The following is a 15,215-nucleotide window of genomic DNA, read 5'->3' as shown; positions in this document are numbered from 1 at the left end:
CAGGCATATGCTTGTGCCCATCTTCGAAATGAGCTAGGTACCATCACCTTATCCAACCACCTTTCCTACCCTTCATCTCCTTCTGAATGTTACAGTCTGTGGAGAGCAGTAAGAGTGACAACAGAATTTATCTAGCTTATTACAATCTGTAAAAGCATACCTTTTGCTCTGTCAGTACCAGCCCCCTCTGTAACCCCACAATATGTATTCCTCTATTACTGTACTTACAACAATCAGAGAAGGACATGTATCATATGATTCTTTCTCTTGCTGAGGTCATTTAATGTCAGATCATGATTAACCATAGTTGTGTTAATTATGAGTTCTTGGTAACAAATGTAGGTAAGAATTCTTTATTACGTTTAAAACATTACAACCAAATTCAATTTGTATGTCTGACACAGAAAAAAAAAAGTCATGGACAACAGTAATACAAACATTTCAGTTTTGATGTCACAAACAAGGCACAAAAACAACTGACAGGTGGCCCTCACGAAGCCAACTTCTCACCCTTCTCTGTCCCACCCTCCTACTCCCTTGTTCTTTATTCTCACAAAGCAAATTTCTTATGCAGTCGTGTCTACTACTTTTGTTAATAAAACGGCTTTTCCTTAAAGCCAAGGTAAAAGAGAAGCTATCTGTGTCTCTTTTAGCCTTCCCAGAAGAAATGAGTCAGACTAGTTACTTCATGGCCAGCCCCACCAAGAAACTCTAAGAAAAATTTAGCGAAACTACTATATCTTTTTCCTTCTCACATTCTTTATTCCTCTATATCTGATCCCTCTTAGTTCTACCTAAAATCTTAAAATGTAGTGAAGATGCCAGATTTTTGCTGTTAAGCAGCTTCTGCTTGGAGTTCTGAATCCAGATGAATCTGTCGTTTCGTTCAGAAACTTCTCTGCAAGAAGGATTCTCCAGAAAACCTGAAGCACATATTACCCCTCACAGCACAGCTGATGAAAGTGAGGCTCTCAGCTGGGTTCAGTGGCTCATGTCTGTAATACCAGCACTTTAGGCAGCCAAGGTGGGAGGATCACTTGAGGCCAGGAGTTTGAGACAAGCCTGGGAAATATAACAAGACCCCATCTCTACAAACAAACAAAATTTGCTGGACGTGGTGGCATATATCTGTAGTCCTACCTACTTGGGAGGCTGAGGGAGGAGGATTGCTTGAGCTAGGAGTTTGAGACTGCAGTGAGCTGATAGCACCACTGCACTGCACTGCACCATGGGCCACAGAGAAAGATCCTGTCTCAAAAAAAAAAAAAGAAAGAAAAAGAAAACGAAACTCTCCTTGAGTGAAGCCACAACTCCCTCTTAGATTAGCATTTGAGGAATGAATGGTCCTTAGTTGGATGAAGCAGCAACGGTATCTGTCTTCATAGCTTCGCCACATCCATGACATATGAACAAGCATCAAGTCTACGGCTCTTCTCACCAGATGTCTGGCTGTGAAGAGAAACTGGAATCTGGAATACCCAGATTCCAGTCCCATGAGTATTTAAGGAATTGGAAAGGACACTAGACAAGACAGTCAGAAGGCCTGGCTTTATAATTTTAAAAACCATTTGACTACAGACAAGTCACTTAGTATTTTTCAACCTCAGTTTTACATTCTGTGTAATGAGACCACAACATCTGCCCTGCCTCTATCACAGCAGTTGATGTTGGGATCAAATGAAAGTGTTCTGTAAACAGTAATATATCATAAAAACAACACAAATATTATTAGTATTAACCTTCTCTCCTTCAAATAGTGCTAAAGCTCAGGCTGCTGCTTAAAGCATCTCAACACTGCCCTTGCACCACTCTGATGTTAAATGCCCCTTCTTCAAGCTTCATAGATCAATTCCCCAGATGACTAGGGGGTAGGATAATGGCAGAAAAACGAGGCACTTTTTCCTTCTAGGACTTTATGTAGCTGGCCCCCTATTTTAGTGAATTTGGATTTCTACATCCTATCAATCAATTTCAGACTTCCATTAAGATGCTGGCAGCATTTAAATCTGATTTTGGAAGGATATAAAATGAGGACTTTTATTATTCTTGTCCACCCAACTTTAGGTAAGACCAAAGTGGAAGTGCTATTGGCCAGTCATCCTTATGATTTGTATGCTTTATAAAATGATTGAGTTTTTCTATTTCCCCAATGGCATCTTTTCCTTCTATTCATGATTTAAGTTTTGCTAAAAATATATCAAGAGAATGAGAAAATTACCTGTAATTCTTGTTGTCTGTTCTGAGACTGTCACAATAGATCACTGTTCTGGGAATGGAAATATCTACAACAGCCTCCCTGGGAGTGCTCCTGACACTCCTTTCTCTCTGCCTGTTTTCCCACTACCACTAGCGTACTCTGGTGAGCCCATCCAGGTCACAGCAAGACTTCTGAGTGACTCACCACAGCCAGCCCCAAAGGATTGAGAGGGACCTCACCAGGACATTTGAAGAAAAAATTCTAAGGCCCAAGGAAGCCTCAGGACTAGCTGTTTGGAGTACCCAGAGGTATGACTTAGTGCAACGATTTCCAAATGCATCTGATCACAGGAGTCTCCTGGAATGCATATTAAAAATATGAATTCTGGCTCTAGACCCACCCAGTCTCCAAAACAGGGTCCAACAATACCTTTTTAACAGCAGCTATCAAGTTAATTCTTATGGTTAGGCAATTTTGGGAAACACTAATCAGCAGAAAAGATCCAGAGGTTGGGAGTCTAAAGACCTAATAGGTTTGTGACTTCATTAATGGGAGTGATGGTTTCTTCACCTATTAAAAAAAATTGGGTGAGGGGCGGTGGTAAATTACAACAGTATCTGTGACTTCAGCTTCTCTCAAAGGCAAGATCTAATCAGACTACCTATGTGAAATTTTGTGGACTATTCAGAAATATTTACAGATGTGGTCAGGTGCCTTGGGTTTGGGTGGCAGCCTTTTCCCATCTCCAGTATGCCTAATCCTATGTCAAGTGCACAGTGAGGATCATGAGAAGGGGGATGTGAGGCCTAGCATCTCCGTGAGACCTGCCCTGTGTTGGTGAATATGGGCAGCAGCACTCACAGCTGCAGAACTGAGCCCCAGGAGCAGCTACGCTGAGCTCCCCTGTGAACGTGCTTGGATGGAATAGCTGCCATGCACCAGGTCCATGGCCATTGTCTCCAACTTCCTAATGAATCCATGCATGGCCTAGAGAGGCAGCTCATCTACCAGGGGACACCTCCCTGCCACCTGCATCCACACTCCCTCCTCCAGCGTGTTCCTGACTCAGTAGTGACTCACAGGCAAGCACAGCAGCTTATGCATCATCCCTCTGGGACCCCTGCTGCTCACCCTTTCCTGATCCTAATTCACCTCTTTTCAGTTCAGACTTTTGAGTATTGGCTTTTCAGATCACCGAGTCTATGTTTAAATAAGATGATGGACAAACACATACAACACTTTAATATCAAAGTATTCTCATTTAAGTTTTTAAAAAAACTAAATCTCTGGTTTTATTATAATTTATCCATAGCACTATTTCATACTCTATGTATAAAATCTCCTTTCTTGAGCATGTCTTATTTCCCCTATTAAATTACGGGGTCCTAGTGGACAGAGATTATGTCTTACACAAGATTTACTTTGTACCCCAATAAGACCTAGGAAAGAAGCTAACAAATATAACCATTTCCTATTCAGGACACACTATTCAAGGGAGAATAAACAAAAGGACACATAGAGGAAAGTCAGGGGTGCTGAGGACAAGAAGTTTTGACTTGTCAACTCAGCCTTAACTCCTGTCCATATACCCAGAAACAACTGCTTTTTCTCTCTACTGAAAGCCTGGAAGTCTGAATGATTTATCCAGTTCTACAAAGGACAACCTGGTCCCAACTCCCAAGGTTAATTCAGTAGCCTGCTATCTTCTTTGTACTTTTCAGTCTATCTGTAGTTTTGTTGTCTTTGGAATTGCAGGTTTCCAATTTTAATAATTCTTTAATTCTTTCCCATTGCTACCCTCAACCTTCACCAAAATCATACGTCTGTAGCTTTAAAAAAAACATTATTTTTGGTCTCTGCAGCTGGTGCTATGAGGCTCTTTGGTGGTGAAAAGCCTGACACAGTGCTCAGTATAAAGCGATAATAGCTACCACAGCTACCCAATATTCTCCAAAATTGCCTGAGCAAGTTGAAATCCAAAGCTGGTGACTAAGAAATGTTTTTTATCATCTTTTCCATCTGAACTGGGGTCCAAACAGACAGGCTAGACCTAGGCTTTCAGAGGCCAGGGACACCAGCAAGTCTAAAACTCAGCACCAGGGTTATGGCTTGTGTCTTCCAGCCCTTGGAAGTGCCAGCACTGGGTTCAACTGTTCTCCCGATTTCTCTGGGACTGGCCAAAGCAACACGGAAGTCCTTTGGTAGGTCAATTCTCCAAGCAATGACACATACCAGCTCATCCCTCTGACCCTCACCCAGCCACTTTCTTATTTCATTGCAAACATAGGACTTTTTTTGGAAATGTCATGAAGTACAAATGGATACTAGAGGAATGGTACTTTGAGAATAGGGTCTAGCTCCAGTCGGGTGGCTCTGGAGAAGACCAAAAAGATGGTAAAGAAGAGATCTTCAGAGGTTGTCCACGGATCCATAGACAGGGAAGAAACCACTGCTGGATTAAGGGATAGCAAAGTCAAGCATTATCCTCCACTCCACAAGAGTGCAGGGTGAAAAGCTTTGATAAAAATCTGTCAACAATAGTGGAGGCTATGAGAAACACAAGTTTGGATGGAGTAAGAGGTTCAGGGATGAACATTCAGACAAGAACGAGTCAGGTTTGTTCTTAAAGAGAAATGAATGTAAAGAATGCATCAACTTCTCATGCCTCGAGTAGGAATCAGAAATTTGGGCTGGGTTCAGCTAGGCAGTTCTTCTATTGGTATCACCTGGACTCACCCATGTCTGCATCAGCTGGAAGTTGACGGGCTGTCAGATAGGGTGACAGGGGTAACTGGGCCCTTTTGTTTTGTCATGCAGCAGGATAGTCCAGGCTTGTTCACCTGATGGTAGTTGCAAGGTTCCCAAGAGCAGCAAAAGAGGACAAGCCCCATGCACAAGAACTTTTCAAGTCTCTGCTTGTGTCACATTTGTTGGGCTACTGGCTAAATCAAATCACATAGCCAACTCCAGATTCAAGGGGTTGGAAAAAAGATGGCACCTCTTGATGAGAAGGAAAGAGTTTGTGGCCATTTTTGCTATCTACACAAACGATAAAATCCAGAGATCTAGCTTTGGGATTTAGGCAAAATCTATCATTTAGGCAAGGGTGGGAATAGGAAGTACTCCTTCCTGAGAAAGCAGTATCTCTAATCTCTTGAAAGCAGCCATAGTGGCAGTCTAGTCAGGCCAAATGCTGTATGTTCCACATCCCCCATGTCCTAGAATGGCAGAACTGGGATGGCAGAAACAATTAACGGCAAGTGAAGCACAAAACCAGAAAAGACTGAGTGAAGTTTGTGGGTGAAATGGTCCACATTCAAAATATAATGAGATGATGTTATTTCCCTTTTAAATTCCTTCTCATTCTTTTCTACATGCATTACTGCTTTCTCCTCTTTCCTCCCTCTTCTCTTTCATGTGTATATTTTAAGCATTTATCATAAGGCATTCAATGACAATCTAATCAGAGTGCAGAGGGAGGCAGGGCTCTGTGTGTGGCACCAACCTGTGGGAAGTCCAGGAGAGGGGAGGAAGAGAAGAGCCCTTAATGTCTAAGACTCAGATATTGACATGTGCAGCAGAAAAGGAAAAAGCAGTTTACGTTCTCAGAATGGAAAAGGAAATACCACTTAGACAGCTTTTCAAAAAGGTATACTCGCTTTTGCTTTGTCCTAGCCACTTAAGAATTGTCATTCAGAACAGCAGTGAAGTCATTTCTGTGATTGTCCCAGAGGTCACTGTCACTGAGTTCACCAAAGGCCTTTTGATTTTAGTGTAACAACAGTCATTGACTAATGACTGGAAAGTGATGGGGATAAAAGGTATATTTTGACTTGAAGCTATCTTCCCTTGTCAGAAGAAGGCCTTCTAATAGTAGTAATAAATTCTTCTGTCTCTAAGTATAGCACAGGAGGTATAGAAAAGCATATTGTAGGCATAGGCAATTTCTGGAGTTTAGCAGTCCAGAGCTAACTCTCTTTCAGAACTGCAAATGGAGTCCTGGTTCTGTTAAGGGAGGAGGCTGGGCAGGATAAACGCTATAGTTGAGAAACTCTGTATGTAGGAATGTTCTCACACATTCTTGCTTTCTTGGTAAGCTTCTCAAACTAGTTAGATGGGCACAGAGGTTTGAAATCAGCCTCCCTTAAAGGCTGCCTGCCATCCCTTGCCAAAGCAGAGATCAGCAAATCTTCCAAGGTGATGGCCAGAGAAGGTCCTGGGCCTGCTGGTTCTTGGATTTATGTCTTGTCCCCGTAGTCCATGTCTGATTTCTCATTATCCAGAGAAATGTTGACAACATCAGACCACAAGGGACATCCTGGTTGGAAAGTCATTCTAGGAAAGAGCAGAAAGAGCCCAACATTAAGCCACATGCTAGTTAAAGAAAACAACGAATAACAGATGGTTCTCTGGGCAGAGTCCACAACCCGTTCAGTGCCAGGCACCCCTGATTCTCAGAACCTTTCATTAGACCTGTGATGGTTGATCCTAAGCCTCAGTAGAGGCTAAAGCCAGCGTACATCTGATAGGCTTAGTTCCGTGGTCACAGAATAACTTCTCACCCCCTTTAGGATAACTACTATGTTTAGAGCTCCACAACAGCAAGTGTGGTTGGTATTCCATAAACCTGAAATCGCCTGAAAGTTTCTTCCCTACTCATAGTACTTTGGTTATTGCATTTTTTTATTTAAGGAAAAATAAAATACACTGAATTCCTTTGGAAGGGTTAATAATTGTGTCAAAACCTTTTTCTGTTTATATTCCTTCTCCCCATACTAAACACGAAAGAAAACGTCCAGCTTGGATTCATAAAAAACGGAATGGTGGGGAGGCAGGGTAATTGCGAAGGGGGAGAAGCAGTTGTGCTTGGAGAGTGATCTCCAAAGCATGGGGGTCAGAGGCCCTTGGTACCCCACAGCGGACATTTGTGACTGTCCCCCAACATTTCTCTGAGGTCCAGGGCTCCCATTTTGGGGCTGTGGGATGGAGTAGGCAGCTCTTGGCATTTTGAAAATAATGAAGTCTATATAAGACCACTTACAAAAGAGACAATGAACTGGGTAGGGACCAAAGGATTTCCTTCACATATACGGGCACAATGCAGTTTACACTCAATAAAACGTCAAAAGAGGACAGACATGAGTTGTCGTTTGCAAACAGCAGTGGCTCTTAGCCTTCTCTGGGATGTGGATTCTTGGAAATCGGATGCAAGTTACAAACCCTCGCCCCAAGCAGGGCTGGGGAGGAATGCACATAGAAGGATGCATTGAAGATTCTGCACACAGACCTCAGAAGCCCACTAAAGGCCGGTGGTGGTGATGGCTCCTGGGATCCCTGATGCTAAAGGCTTCTGAGTTGGTTAAATACCTAATGATCCCTGTAAAACCATGTACACGCCTTCAACTTTCTGCCTGTTTTTCACCTCTCCCAGCCCTTGCTTCCTTCCTTCATCTGGCCTTGGACAGAGTGAGGCTGAAAAAGCCCCCGGCCTAGCATCCGCGGACGAACTCGCCCAGGCAGGCCCCTGCGGCCTCTCCGGGAAGGACCCTCCCGCCTCGCCACCTCCCCGGCCCCCAGACAGCGACACTGCCCGCCCTGCCTGGAGGCTCCCGCTCAGTCCCCTCGGAGGAGGGGAGGCAGACGCAGTCTCACGGTTTTCTTGGCGGGCTCCTTTTTCCTCTTCTTCTCCGAGTTGCTGTGGTAGGGCAGGTCGCGGCCGCGGTAGGACGGGCCGCGGGTCAGCTCCAGCTCGCTGTAGGGCGGCAGCGCGTCGTCGGACGCGTCCTCCTGGTCGTCCTGCGACGAGCCGGCCTTGTAGGTGCCGGGCGGCGACCAAGCGTAGTAGGAGGCGCTGCGCGGGCCGAGCTGCGCGCTCCGCTTGGATGGCGTCTCCAGGCTGCCACCGCGGCTGGCGCCCTCGGGCCGCGCCTGGCGCTCCCGCGCGCTGCCCAGGTACGAGTGGTCGTATTTGGGTGCGGTGCCTGGCGTGCGGCTCACCAGCCGCGGCAGGTGCGCGTCCTCGGCGGGTCTGCGGCGCGCGGGGCTGAAGGCCCAGCCGCGGTCAGCATCGGTCAGGGGCTCACGGCTGCGGCTGCGCTGACCGTAGTACTCCTCCAAGGAGTCGTCCTGGTAGAAGCCGCTGTGCGCCCGCGACTCCGAGCGCTCGAAGCGGCTCCCGCCCCGCGCCTCGTGACTGTTGCCGTCGGCCCGGCGGGGCCGCTGGCCGTAGGAGTCAGCGAAGGCCGCCAGCTCGTCCATGGAAACGGCCGGCACCCCCGTGGCGAAGTTCTTCCGCGACAGCATCTCGGACTTGGAGCGCGGCTGGCTGCGGGCAGAGAAGGAGGGGGTCAGACGGCCGGTCCCTCCCTGGAGCTCGAGGTAGGGCTCCCAAGAGCACCCATCGTGTCCTGGGGCCACGCTCAGGAGACGTCGGCCTGAGCCTCAGCTCCGCTCCAGGCTGGATGAAGCATTCCAGGCTCCTCTCACACCCCAGAACGTCAAGTAGGGGCAACCGAGTCTATTCCACTCGTGTGCCACGCATCAAAATGGGGTTGTGTGGATAGAACATATTCTGTATCCTATGGAATACTGACCCACTGTGGGGCTGCCTTCTGGTCATTATGTTGTGACCTCTGGTTGACAGCCACACGTCTCCACCCTCAAGGCCAGCGCAGGTGTCAGTATACACAGTTATGGTCCCAGGAGTCCCTGTAATGTGTGGTGACACACAGAGAGGCCTTTTCTTCCCTCAGAGCCAAGGGCCAAGTTACCTACTGGGGCAGGAGGGGAGAAGGACACTTGCAATTTGTAAGGGAAAGGCAATGTTCACTGTCTTTTAAGGTAAAGGACAGATGAGTGGTGAAGGTGCTATTTAGGGGGAATAGCAAATCTTAGCCTCCCACAATTGTTGTGGGAGGCCACATCACCTGGGTAAGTGCCTTAGCACCTAGAAGTTTCCATTTTCCCAGCTTAAAATAGGGGCATTAATAGTAGCTGCCCTTTAGCGTTATGAGAATTAAATGTAAGAGAAGTGTTTGGCATTTTACCTTTCATATACTAAATGATCAAAAATGAGGGAGATGGCCAGGCATGATGGCTCATGCCTGTAATCCCAGCACTTTGGGAGGCCAAGGTGGGTGGATCGCTTGAGCTCAGGAGTTCAAGACCAGTCTGTCAACGTGGCAAAACCCTGTCTCTACCGAAAAAAACAAAAAAAAGATGGAGATGATGGGTGGGATTTTTTAGAGGTTATAGGATAAAATATATGAGAAGGGCAGAGATATATTAATGTTCATTAAAGGGTCTAGGGGACCCATTTCAAAGGTCTTGAATAATTACTTCTACACATGTTGTCACAAGTGTTCCCTGTCTTGACAAATGTGAGATGTTCAATATCCTGTAGAAAGAGAGATGTGTCAGGATAACCTGGAATGGGAGACAGAGATGCTACTGGATGGCATCTTCCTTGCCTCCGATCTACCCTGCCTTCCAGCTCCTGCCCCCTCACACCGACCAGACCTGCCCCTCACAGCCATCACCTGTGCCTGAAGCTCTCTCGATCCTCTTTGTTATACTCCATGGCTGAGGGCCCGCGGCTTGCCCCACTGCTGCCTCCCATGACACCTGACCAATAGTCAGGATTGCTCTCCAAGTCCCCAGACACAGGGAACTGCTTGCTTCTCATCTGATGGAAAGACTGGCGGAAATTGCTGTCCTCCTCATGTAGGGAGCTGAGTTCTGAGATGGTGTTGTTATCTGCAGGGACAAAATCAGGCATGATAGAGCTTTTTGTGTTACTCTGTTTTAGACAGGAAGAGAATCCTGTTAAGGGCTGAGACCCTAGGCTCCAGGAAACTCCTGCCTCATTCCTGTCCAGGGTGGGTTGTAAACCTGAACTAGTGGTGTTTGTATTCTTAGCTCAGCAGGAATTGGCTCCAGTTTGAAGCCTACTTGCTTACAGAGAGGGAGGTTCCTACATGCTCTGTTCTTGGAATAGGAGAACAAGTTTGTTATTGTTGCACCTAAGGCAGGCTTTCCAGAACTCAGGATCTCTGTTGCTGGCCTCCTGCTAGTACATCATCATCCTTGTTCAAATGTTTTCTTCTTCCTTTATAATTCTGTGATGAGCTGTGTTGATCCTAGACATGTTAAGCCAAAAACAGAAAAAGAGAGACAGAAGCCATAGATCACAGCATCTTCCTTACTGCTGGCCCAGTCCTAAGATGGACCTTCAGAGCCAGTACTGCCATATGCTGTAGAGGCACTGCATTCTGGCCTCCTTTGGCTGTGCCCCTCCCCACAGAGCAGGAAGTCCACAGAATAGTTGAATAGTCAAGGGGAAATCTGTACCTAGTATCCATATACCCCCTGCCTTAGCCCATGCTCATTTAGGAACCTGGAAGATCCTGCTCAAGTAGCACCAAGCCTACTTCCAGCACTTGGGCAGACCTCTTCCCCTCTCCCAAAAAAGTTTTCCAGGGGTATGTGTCCATGAGTGGCTAGGCCAGCATTTTGGAAGTATGGAAAGAAGAGGAGGGTGTGCTGTACTTATACCTGTGGGCCTCTACTTATACTCTGGCCCCAGCCCAAAAATACAAATGGGGGTATCTAGTCACAGCTTTCTAATTTCCTAAAGTGGCCTAAGTAGCTTTTTGCAAAAGCACTTGTGAACAAGGACCAGAATCACAGTCTGGAAAGGAAAAAATAAGCAAAAACTCAACTATTTATTTATAAAACTTTGAAATGTATTGAATTTCATTGTACTTAAAAAATAAATCTACTGAATCTATTTGCAATGTAACTGAATCCATTGGTTTTCTAAAGTCCTTTAATTAGAACTTCAAAATATTATCAAAAACAACATTTACCAAATTTCAGGCCTAGCTGTTGAGTGAGAGGTGGGCCAAGATAAGATGTGGAAATATGTGCCTCAGATTCCCTCTACTTTCCCCCCTCGCTATCCCCAAGAGTCCTTGGAGGAACAGGGGATTTTTGCACAAAGATGAGGGAGGGTCTCCCAACACAGCCTCCTAGTTCTGTTTCACCAGGGGCAGAGCGTTTACCACGAATGCCATTCAATTTTATCATGCAATCAGTTGATTTTTAATTATAATTTAATTTTTAACCTTTTCTTCCATCTAAGAAGAAGGGACTATGCCTATTTTAAGGAAAATAACTCAGATACTATTGATTAATAAAATCTAGAACTTTCCCTTTCTCATGATCCCCATGAATTCCAGTATCCCAGGGATCACACAGAAGAGGCCTTTAAAATGCACCAAATGACCCTACTGAAAAATAGCATTGTTGGCTCAGAACTTTCCTTAAACTTCAGGGAATACTTGACTTTTTTTATTTATCTAGATAATGAGGATGATCTGTGTTTCACTATTCACAGTGATGGATTGTCTAAGTTGTATATTGTGCTAAAATTTCTGCCAAGTTGAACACAAACATCGACCTGCCCCCATCTCACAGACATCCACAATGTAACTCTAGGATAGGGGTAAGCAAACTTCGTTTTGTAAAGGGCCAGAGAGTAAATATTTTAGGTTTTGCAAGCCATACTGGCACAAATATTCAATTCTGCCACTGTAGCATGAAAGCAGTCATAAATGCAACATAAGTGAATTGGCATGGCTATATTCCAATAAACCTTTATTTATAAAAATAGGAAGTGGGGCTGGGCATGGTGGCTCATGCCCATAATCCCAGCACTTTGTGAGACCAATGAGGGAGGATTGCTTGAGCCCAGGAGTTTGAGACCAGCCTGGGAAACATGGCAAGATCTTCATCTTTATAAAAAATTAAAAAATTAGTTGTGCATGGTGGCACATGCCTGTGGTCCCAGCTACTGGGGAGGCTGAGGTGGAAGGATCCCTTGAGCCCAGGAAGTCGAGGCTGCAGTGAGCTGTGTTTGCGCCACTGCACTCCAGCCTGGGTGACAGAGCAAGACCTTGTCTCAAAAAAAAAAGGAAGTGAAATATATTTGGCCCGGGAGATATAGTTTGCTGAGCCCTATACTAGAACTTCCCAGACTAAAAACATCCCCTAAACAACCCCCACCATTTAGAAGGGCAAAGCAAATGAGGACCATACTGGCTAGCAAATTCATGAGCCTGGACCTCAAACTCAATTCTTACAGAATCTGTTACTCTCCTGCCCCAACCTGAAACCATGAGATCCATTTTATAATGAGATTTCAAGATTGCCCAGTTCCATGATCCAGCCCATGGTTTACTATGTTCTTCAGGAACAGGACTTCTCAAAGTAAACAGTATTCCTACTTTATCTCTATGCAGTTGTTATAATATTAACTTGCAGGTTCCAGGAGATCAGGGTTCCAGTTCTGGCACTGGCACTGAGTACTGGTGCTTGTTACTTTCCCTTTCTACCTTAGTGAAGGGGGCGGATTCAACAACCTCAGAGTCCCTTCCAGCTCTGGCATTCTAAAGTCCTACTAGCTAGAAGGCTGTGGTCTCTGAACAGAATGGAGCCATGGAGCCATCCACATTACAGCCATGGAGCCATCCACAGTTTGCCCAAGAGTTTCTTCTGGAAAGACCACAGGACTGGGAATCAGAAGAGCTGGAATCTGGTCCTAATTGTTTCACCGCATCCCTAGGCTTCTGTTTCCTCACCTGCACACTACAAAGGTTAACCTAGGCCATCTCTAAGACCCCCTTTGACTCTTAAGAGTCCATTACCTTATGACCATTAAGCCCCTAGAGACCATTTTAATCAAGTAGAGAGACAGGAGACATCACCTAAACCAGAATTCTTCCTTTAGTTTTAACCTTAGCTGTTAACTTTTTCTCTGAGCTGTGAGATTCGCAAATTTCCTGCACAGACTCCTCTGTGGTCCCTGACTCACTCTGTCTCTGGCCCCTTACAGGGATCCATGACAACATTGTTACAACTAGCTTGTCAAGTGCAGTGACATCTGCATTCCTGACATTCCAATCTGGAAATGGTCTTTTTATAGTCGGTGTGGTGGGAGGATACAGCAATGGATACAACGCAGACAGGATGAATTTAGAATTGCAAACTGGGTGGAATATGTTGTCCTTAATCTGAATAAAGCTCCTCTAGTCTGGGACTGTTTCCCCAACAATTCCGTCAAGTCTCTCGTTAGTTCCAAGAAGAGGAGGGTAAAGAGACAGCATAATGACCTCACTTCCACACCCACCAGCACCCTCTGATAATGAGCCTGTCCATGTGGGACCTGCCCGGTGTTACCTCCCATGATACATAAGTTGGAATCCACCCCAAGAATCAGCTGTGTCAGTTGCAGAGTATCCAAGGGCTGGGGGTGAGTTAAGGGTTGGGGCCCGGCCACCTCAGACTTAGTATTCAAAAAGTTCTTTTGACAAGAGGATCAGCCTCTTTGCTTGCCCCTTAATCTCTGTTGTTTGGCATCTTCAAGGAGCAACAACCTCTTTTTTCCAGATTCACGTGCCAGACTTGTTCTTTCACTTTCAGGAGGCCTCCATGCAGCGAGTTGGTGGTTGTATTATCCAAGGCTAGCACCCTTCACGTTGGAAAAAACTGATACTTAAGCTTCCACATCTTAAGACATTACTTTGAATATATTTTAAAGGGAGTAGAAGGGAAAGACTATTTGGAATGCTTTATTAAAATAGTCTTTCCCTTCTACTCCTTTTAAAATATATTCAAAGAAAGTTGGTTCTTTATTCAAAGAAAGTTTGAATAAACTATATTCAAAGAATGTTGGTTCTATCCATGGGGCATGGATAACACAGCCCCAGAAATACTGACTGCCCCATGGAGAAAACCAACATAAACCAAGATGCTATCGAATTGCTCTACTCGTCACACCAGAAGACCTTTTTTTCCCCTCTGTGTACTGAGAGCTACTTTCTTCAGTAGTGTCACCAGCACCCCTGCTAATTCTAAGCCTGCAAGCTCAGGGCTGCCCAAGTTTGGTGACCCCCAAATCCCCTTTACACACTAACTCCTGCATAATGCACAGATCACAGAAAACTAACAGATGCTCACATCTGCCTCTCATCCTTCTGGCTGGATCAAACTGAGCCAGCTCCTTCTCAACATAGTACAGGACCTTCATGGAGTCTCTCTCTTTGTCAGCCTGGATCCGGTAACCTTTGCGAACTGTTGAGAAAAGCACAAGAAGGTGAGCTGAAAAAGGAAAATATCAGGAGAAGGAGGCCTCCATTTATTTTACCAAGTAGAAAATAGGGTTTCCAATTATAACAACTCTTTTTGAAATCACCCAGAAATAACGATCTATATTTATACATATGGGACCATATCTGTGATCCCCTTTATCAGATGGCGCCACTGGAATGGAGGACCTAAAGGTCAACAACAAAATTCCATTACAGTCTATTTTTAGTCATTTGTTAACTTCTGCTTCCTATCTTTTGACCTCTTACAGCTCCACTTAGCGCTCATCTTCTCAGCGCTTTTGCGTTCCATTGGAGGAGCGTATTCACACTAAAAAAAGACCACTTTCTAGATTGAGGACATGCGTCACTCTAGCATCTGAGGATCCCACCTTCACTTTGTGAGAGCACAGGTAACTTACAGATACTCAAACCTCAAGGACCTTGACAAAGTTGGCCTGAAAGCTTTGAGTTGCCTAGGAGATAGTGCAAAAGTTCCTTAAACTGAGTTTTGTATAAGAGCTAATATTAATTTCTAGACCATATACATAGTAGTACAAAACAAAATTCAAACTATGTGGATTTTTAATTATGGTTCCATTTCATTTCTTTAGCATTTTCCTTTTAGGAGAAGGAATACTGTGTTTTAGACATGATTAATTTGACCTGCTGCGATGTGGTTACAAGCAGCTGTTATTTTCAGGGCTTAATAAAAAACAAAACTAAAGCAGGAGAGAGAACATCTCTTACATCTCTATCACTCATATTGTCAGAGACAAAGGCTATTTAAGCCCCATATCACTTAAGTGTCAGTCTAGCCCAATACCAGCCCCAAGAGTGATAGATACCAGTGGGCCTAATTTACAGATAAG

General features: G+C 45.0%; 2 protein-coding genes across 11 annotated transcripts in view; one reads left to right on the top strand and one right to left on the bottom strand.

Moving 5' to 3' along the window:
* The window catches only part of ILDR2 (immunoglobulin like domain containing receptor 2), a 79,750-nt gene that overhangs the window by 17,197 nt on the left and 47,338 nt on the right, over window positions 1–15,215 (bottom strand). For 9 of the 10 annotated variants that reach the window (XM_024930279.4, XM_055112120.2, XM_055112116.2 and 6 more), the window contains 4 exons: window positions 14,216–14,329; window positions 9,736–9,952; window positions 7,850–8,522; window positions 338–6,532 (listed from right to left, as the gene is read on the bottom strand). In XM_024930279.4, coding sequence (XP_024786047.2) covers window positions 6,497–6,532; window positions 7,850–8,522; window positions 9,736–9,952; window positions 14,216–14,329 — 1,040 coding nt within the window. In that variant the 3' untranslated portion in view covers window positions 338–6,496. Of the gene's footprint in view, window positions 1–337; window positions 6,533–7,849; window positions 8,523–9,735; window positions 9,953–14,215; window positions 14,330–15,215 lie in introns of those variants that run through there. The other variant, XR_004666739.3, reaches the window with a different exon arrangement.
* The window catches only part of MAEL (maelstrom spermatogenic transposon silencer), a 100,902-nt gene continuing 94,129 nt past the window's right edge, over window positions 8,443–15,215 (top strand). Inside the window, exon 1 of the mRNA XM_034939563.3 lies at window positions 8,443–8,575. The gene's annotated coding sequence lies outside the window, so the exon portion shown is untranslated. The remainder of the gene's footprint in view (window positions 8,576–15,215) is intronic.

The sequence above is a fragment of the Pan paniscus genome, chromosome 1, assembly GCF_029289425.2.
Source record: "Pan paniscus chromosome 1, NHGRI_mPanPan1-v2.0_pri, whole genome shotgun sequence".
NCBI classification, from domain to species: domain Eukaryota; kingdom Metazoa; phylum Chordata; class Mammalia; order Primates; family Hominidae; genus Pan; species Pan paniscus.
The sequence above is the reverse complement of the archived record's forward strand: the minus strand, read 5'-3'. Positions and strand labels throughout refer to the sequence as shown.